Source organism: Carlito syrichta, unplaced genomic scaffold (assembly GCF_000164805.1).
Source record: "Carlito syrichta isolate Samal-C Ts95f unplaced genomic scaffold, Tarsius_syrichta-2.0.1 Scaffold311524, whole genome shotgun sequence".
Lineage (NCBI taxonomy): Eukaryota > Metazoa > Chordata > Mammalia > Primates > Tarsiidae > Carlito > Carlito syrichta.
In genome coordinates, this window is record NW_007255620.1 from 310,849 (window position 1) to 318,355 (window position 7,507).

General features: G+C 49.3%; 1 protein-coding gene across 1 annotated transcript in view; it reads left to right on the forward strand.

Moving 5' to 3' along the window:
• LOC103271308 overlaps window positions 1-7,507 on the forward strand; it is a 16,564-nt gene that overhangs the window by 237 nt on the left and 8,820 nt on the right. The window contains 6 exon segments of the mRNA XM_021717929.1: window positions 814-1,004; window positions 1,249-1,402; window positions 1,871-1,966; window positions 2,054-2,161; window positions 3,717-3,800; window positions 3,916-4,000. Coding sequence (XP_021573604.1) covers window positions 814-1,004; window positions 1,249-1,402; window positions 1,871-1,966; window positions 2,054-2,161; window positions 3,717-3,800; window positions 3,916-4,000 — 718 coding nt within the window.

The following is a 7,507-nucleotide window of genomic DNA, read 5'->3' on the forward strand; positions in this document are numbered from 1 at the left end:
CACCCCCACCCCCACCCCCGTTCCTTGGGGGAAGAAAACTTGTTCCGCTGCGGAGCTAGACGTCTGGATTGGGAAGTGGGGGCAATCAAGGCGGGGAGGTCGGACTCTTGGGTCGCTGGGCGCAGCGGGGCCTGGAGAGGCCTTCTTTCGATTCTCGGGATTTGTTTGCTGCTTTTTCTTCTCCCCGCCGGCTTAAATGGATCGCTCCGTCTCCTTCCTCCCCAGCTCCTAGGGCGCAGTGGAATGTTCCGTAGCCCCTCCGGTCCCCGGCCTTTGTTGCGGGGGACGCTCGCACGGTTGCCAGGGAAAGCCCCGGACGTGACGGCTTTGCGCGACCCCGAGCAGCCCGCCCTCCCCCTCCCCCCTCCCATCCGTCATTCCCCCGGGCGCGCTCTCCTCACACCCTTCCCCCTCCCCCTGGGTTCCAGACTTGGGAGAAGTAAACAGCAGGCGGAGCGAGGCCTCTCCCCAGGCCAGGTGGGAGTTTGTGTTCTTTAGGGGGCCTGGGCTGCTTGCTCAGGGGTCTTGCAGAACCCAGGGTTGTGCATGGCTGGGGTGATGCGTTAGGAAGATCCTGGGCCTGGGGACCAAGTCCCCGGAGCGCTGAGTTGGGGGCGGGACTTTGGGTGCGCGTTGGTGCAACGTGGTAGGGGGGTGTGTTTGTAGGAAGAGGACGGAGTAAGTTAAAAGCAGGCTGTTTTGTGACAAGGACCTGATGGGGGAAGGAGAGGGGGAGGCTTAATTGCTGGCGTCTATTTCCAGGGGAGAGGGTGTTGTCATCTTCCTCACAGGCCCTCATCGCCCCCTTCTCAGGCGGGAGCATGCTGGGGCTCGAGGGGCAGCGGCTCCCCGCGGCGTGGGTCCTGCTCCTGTTGCCTTTCCTGTTGCTGCTACTTCCCGCAGCCCCTGCGCCCCACCGCGCGTCCTACAAGCCGGTCATCGTGGTGCACGGGCTCTTCGACAGCTCGTATAGCTTCCGCCACCTGCTGGAATACATCAATGAGGTCTGGCAGGGGACACCGGGTGGAGGGCGTCAGAGGCGTCTGCAGTGGCTGTGGAGGGAGAGCCGGGAACTGAAAGCCACTCCTCTGGGCCTGCCCAGTTCCTCAGGGAACTGGTGCTGGTGTGGGGAGAGATGGGGCCCGGGATCCCTGCTTCTAGTAGGGCACAATAGGCATGTGAACGCGGGCCAGGGGTGTGGGAGCTTTTTAGCCCATCTCTAGTGTTTCCATTGCCCCTTTCCCACAGACACACCCTGGGACTGTGGTGACAGTGCTCGATCTCTTCGATGGGAGAGAGAGCTTGCGACCCCTGTGGGAACAGGTGCAAGGGTTCCGAGAGGCTGTGGTCCCCATCATGGCAAAGGCCCCTGAAGGGGTACATCTCATCTGCTACTCGCAGGGTAGGCAACTCCCCTGCCCCCAACTACTAGGTCCTGAGGCTTGATTCTTATCTGAGGGACACTTCCTGGTGTCCCTTTTTCTGAACCACATTGCTCCAGCTAGGGCCCTGGTACCTGAGCCCATCTTTTCTGACTTCCCTCAGCACCTGGGTCTTATCTCTGTTCTGTCTTGAATGGGGGATGGGCAGGGAGGCTTCCTACACTGCTGTCCCTGCTTTCCCCATTATCCATGGTACTTGGACACAAGGGCTAAAGGGACAGGTAAAAACATCTTAGAGTCAGGAGGCCCAGAATCTAATTCTGGCTCTGTCACTTAGTGACATATGACCTTTTGGCACAGGGTGTGCCTGCCTTCTCTGAGCCTCATTCCCCTTTATGTTTAATGTGTTGGGTGAGGGAGGGTGAGAGGGGTGGGCTGTTGGCTTGGCTGTCCTTAAGTGTCTGCTCAATGTGGTGTTCTGCCTACAGGGGGCCTTGTGTGCCGGGCACTGCTCTCTGTCATGGATGATCATAATGTAGATTCTTTCATCTCCCTTTCCTCTCCACAGATGGGACAGTATGGAGGTGAGTGGTCACTGGGCTCCATAGAAGGCCTTGAGATTTGGGGCCACAGAGATTTTTGGTCACTTGTCACTGCTGTTCTCTTGCCAGACACAGACTATTTGAAGTGGCTATTCCCTACCTCCATGCGGTCTAACCTCTATCGGATCTGCTATAGCCCCTGGGGCCAGGAATTCTCTATTTGTAACTACTGGCATGGTAAGTGGGGGAATGCTGAAGTGGGGCCTCATGGAGAGGGCCTGGTGTGCCCACCTGTACTATAACCAGTAGCAATAATGACAATAATGATAACTTAAATTTATTGAGGACTTACTGTTTGAATAGGCACTGCTCAGAATACTTTATGTGTGTCACCTTATTGCCTGAGAAAGTACAGTCTTATGCAGGGGTCAAGAAACCTTTTCTATAAAGGGCCAGATAGTGAATATTTCTGGCTTTGTAGACATTCAGTCAGTGTTGCAACTACCCAGTCTGCTGTTATAGTGTGAAAGCAACCATAGACCATATATAGATCAACGTGTCTGTGTTCCAGTAAAACTTTATTTACAAAAATAAGCAGCAGGCTGGATTTGGCCCATGGGTCATAGTGTGCCAATCCCTAAAATAGTGTTTCAGACCATGGGGCCAGACTACTTGAGTTTAAAGCCTGACCTTGTTGGATGTCTTTGGACATTATTTAACCTTTCTGTTGCTCAGTTTTCCTTATCTGTAAAATAATATGGCCAGGTGTGGTGACTTATTCCTATAGTCCCAGCACTTTGGGAGGCTGAGTATTGCTTGAGCCCAGGGGTTTGAGACCAGCCAGAGACCCTGTCTCCACAAAAAATAAAAAAGTTAGCTGAGGGTGGTGGCACATGGATGCAGTCCCAGTTACTTGGGAAGCTGAGGTGGATCCCCTGAGCCCAGCAGGTAAAGGCTATGGTGAGCTGTGATTGTGCCACTGCATTTCCAATCTGGGCAACAGAGTAAGACACCAACTCAAAAAAAAAAGTATATATATCTAGATAGATAGCATATACCTCCATAAAGTGATTAAGTAAATTAATGAGTGCAATGTACTTTAAACAGCACCTGGCTCATGGTAGGTGCTAGATAAAAAAGTGCTTGCTGACTGGGTGCAGTGGCTCACACCTATAAGCCCAGCACTTTTGGCGGCTGAGGTGAGAGGATTGCCTGAGCCTATGAGTTAAGACCAACCTGGACAACTTGGTGAGACCTCACCTCTACAATAAATCAAAAAATTAACTGGGTGTGGTGGCAGCTGCCTGTAGTTCCAGCTACTTGGAAGGCTGGGCGGAAGGATCTCCTGAGCCCAGAGGTTGAGGCTACGGTGACTGTGAGCATGCCACTGCACTCCAGCCTAGGCGACAGAGTAAGACTCTGACTCAAAAACAAAGTGGGTGAGACCTCATCTCTACAATAAATAAAAAAAAAAATGAGCCGGGCGTGGTAGTGTGCGCCTATAGTTCCAACTACTTGGAAGGCTGAGGCGGAAGGATCGCCGGAGCCCTGCAGGTCGAGGCTGCGGTGGCCGGGAGTGGCCAGTGCACTCCAGTCTGGGTGACAGAGTGAGACTCCGACTCAAAAAAAAAAAAAAAAAAGTGCTTGCTATGATGTTTATAATTATTATTATTTCAACTATTTTATTGCTATCCACCTTGACCATTATCACAGCCTCTTGATTGCTTTTCCAGCCTCAAGTCTTGCCTCCCTTCTCTGATGCTCTGTCTTTCTAACTGCTGTTTGTATCCAGACCCCCATCACGATGACTTGTACCTCAATGCCAGCAGCTTCCTGGCTCTGATCAATGGGGAAAGAGACCATCCCAATGCCACAGGTGAGAATCCAGGCTCCTGCTTGTGTCCCCTTTTCTGCTTCTCTGACCCCCTGTATCTCTCTCCAACCTGGCCTGACCTCTGTGACTGACTCAGGCTCTCTTCTTCCTCCTACAGTGTGGCGGAAGAACTTTCTTCGCGTGGGCCGCCTGGTGCTGATTGGGGGCCCTGATGATGGTGTTATTACTCCTTGGCAATCCAGGTAAGAGGGACTATGTGTCCTGAAGATTGGCTAAAGACATTCCAACCCTTACCAATTTTTATCTCATGCCTGAAACCAGCCTGCTCCTTCCACTGTTCAATAAATACCCACTTTCTATAAATCTTGTTATCCAAGACCAAAACCTGGAGTTACACCCCAACCCCTTGCATCTAGTCAGTAACTAAGTCCTGTTGACTCTATTTCCTTACCATTCCTACCACCACCCTTCCTTTATAAAAACATTTTTTTTTTTTTTTGAGTTGGAGTGTCAGTCTGTCACCCAGGCTGGAGTGCAGTGGCATGCTGCTGGGTTCTCGCTATCCTTCCACCTCAACCTTCCAAGTAGCCAGAACTACAGGCGTGCACTACCACGCTTGGCTAATTTTTGATTTTTGTTTGTTTTTTTTGTTGTTGTTTTTTTTGAGTTGGAGTCTCACTCTGTCACCCAGACTGGAGTGCAGTGGCTACTCCCGGCCACCGCAGCCTCGACCTGCTGGGCTCCGGTGATCCTTCTGCCTCAGCCTTCCAAGTAGTTGGAAGTACAGGCGTGCGCTACCACATCCGGCTAATTTTTTATTTTATTGTAGAGATGAGGTCTCGCCAATTTGCCCAGGCGGGTCTTGAACCCGCGGGCTCAGGCAGTCCACTCACCTCGGCCTCCCAAAGTGCTGGGATTACAGGCTGAGCCACCGAGCCCAGCCTAATTTTTGATTTATTGTAGAGACAAGGTCTCAGCAAGTTGCCCAGGCTAGTCTCAAACTCACGAGCTCAGGCAATCTACTCAATTTGACCTCAAAGTGCTGAGATTACAGGCTGAGCCACCGAGCCCGACACTTTTGTTTGTTTTTTTCTTTGGAGTCACTTTGTTGCCCATGTTGGAGTGCAGTGTCATGCTCATGGCCACCACAGCCTCGACCTGCTGGGCTTAGGCAATCCTTTGCCTCAGCCTTTCAAGTACCGGGAACTACAGGCACATGCCATCATGCCCAGCTAATTTTTTTAATTTATTGTAGAGATGAGGTCTCACCAAGTTGCCCAGGCTGGTTTCAAACCTATGGACACAGGCAATCTTCTCACTTCTGCCTCCCAAAGTGCTGGGATTATAGGCATGAGCCACTGTGCATGACTAGTTCCATACCATTTTATCACATTTCCTGCCACCTCTTTACTTATCTTGATTATTGTATCAGCCTCCAGCCTTACCCCTCCATCCTATTTCTCAGGAAAATTCATGACTTCATGGCACTATGTGCTTGTCTCTGTTGTAGGTCATCATTAGACATCTGTAATGTCATCCATGCCACTTCAGTTACTCCACAAATACTTACTGAACAGTATGGGCCCAGGTACTGTTCTGAGCCCTGGGGATGCAACAGTAAATAAAAGATAAGTCCCTAGTGTATGTAGCTTCCGTTCTGTTTAGAGAGAAAGCTAATGAATATAAACATGTATGTCAGGTGGTAATAAAATAAGACAGAGGACAAAATTAGAGAATGACCAGTAACCTGTTTCAATAGTGGTCAGGAAAATCCTCCTGGAAGAGTTGCCATTTGAACAGACTGAAAGAAATGAGGGAGGGAGTTGTGTTCTTGGGGAAGAACTTCCTAGGGAGAAGGAGTAGCACCTGCAGAGACCCTGGGGTAAGTGTGAGAATAAGGAGTGTGATGTAGCTAGAACACAAGGAGCTCAGGAGAGGCGGAAGAGGTAACAGGTACCATTTATGTCAAGCCTTTGTAGACCAAAGTAAGACCTGTGTTTTTTTTTTCTTTTTTTGTTGTGATAAAATACTCTCAACATAAAAATCACCATTTAAACTTTTTTTTTTTGAGTCGGGGTCTCACTCTATCACCCAGGCTGGAGTGTAGTGGCACAATCATAGCTCACCGCAGCCTCAATCTCCTGGGCTCAGGCAATCCTTCCACCACAGCCTTCTGAGTAACTAGGACTACAGATGTACGCCACTGGTGACACCTGGCTAATTTTTAAGTTTTTTGTTGAGATGATGTCTTGCTGTGTTGCCTAGGCTGGTCTTGAACTCCTGGACTGAAGCAATCCTGCCTTGACCTCCCAAAGTGCTGGGATTATAGGTATGAGCCACTGTGCTCAACCTTAACCATTTTTTAAATGTACAGTTTTGTGGCATTGAATACGTTCACGTTGTTGTGCAACCATCACCTATCACTACCAGCTATCTCCAGAAGTTTTTTTCTCCTGAACTGAAACTCTATGCCTACTAAACAACAACACATCATCCCTACTTCCTGGCAGTCCATGACAACCAGGACCTTTGCTTTTTTTATTCTGAGTGAGATGGGAAGGTACTGGAAGGTTTTGAGAGAAGGTGTGACATCCTATATAATAGTCAATAAAACAATAGATTTTCTCATTTCATATTTATAGTAACCCTGTGAATGATAGTGATAGCTCATGGTTATATAACATTTTTTTTTAATGTCCCAAGACAGTTTTAAGTACTTTTATTAGCTCATTTAACCCTCACAACAACCCTATGGAGAAATTACTATTATTCTCATCTTACATATAAGGAAATTTAGGTACAAAGAGATGAAATAACTTGCCTAAATTCATAGTTAGGAAGTGGTGAGGTCAGGCAATCTGGCTTTTCACCATGTTTCCCTAAATATATACTCTCAGATAAAGTACTTTTATTCAGATTTTCCCAATTGTCCTTATAAAAAAAGATACTGAGTGCAAGATCCAACTCAGGATCCCGTGTTGCATTTAGTTGTCATGTCATATCTTTTAGTCCCTTTTAATCTGGGGTAGTTCTTCAGTCTTTGTCCATGCCATTTTTTTTTTAATCGGAGTTTCACTCTGTTGCCCATGCTGGAGTGCAGTGGCACGCAACCTGCTGGGCTCAGGCAATCCAAGTAGCTGGAACCACAGACACATACCACCACGCCCAGCTAATTTTTTAATTTATTGTAGAGATGAGGTCTTGCCAAGTTGCCCAGGCTGGTCTCGAAACCCTGGGCTCAGGCAATCCTCTTGCCTCTGTCTCCCAAAGTGTTGGCATGACAGGCGTGAGCCACTGTGCCTGGCTGACATTGGTATTTTTCTTTTTTTGAGTTGGAGTCTCATTCTGTCACCCAGGCTGGAGGGCAGTGGCATGTTTCTTGCCACCACAGCCTCGACCTGCTGGGCTCAAGTGATCCTTCCTCTGCCTTCCCAGTAGCTGGCACTACAGGCACGCACCACCATGCCTGGCTAATTTTTTTTATTTATTGTAGAGATGAGGTCTCACCAAGTTGCCCAGGCTGGTCTCGAACCCGCAGGCTCAGGCAGTCCTCTCACCTTGGCCTCCCAGAGTGCTGGGATTATAGGTGTGAGCCATTGCACCTGACCCTACACATTGGTATTTTTTAAAGTTTTATTTCCAGCCAGGCTCGGTGGCTCAGCCTGTAATCTCACACCTTTGGGAGACTGAGGTGAGTGAATTGCTTGAGCCCGTGGGTTCAAGACCCGGCTGGGCAACTTGGCGAGACC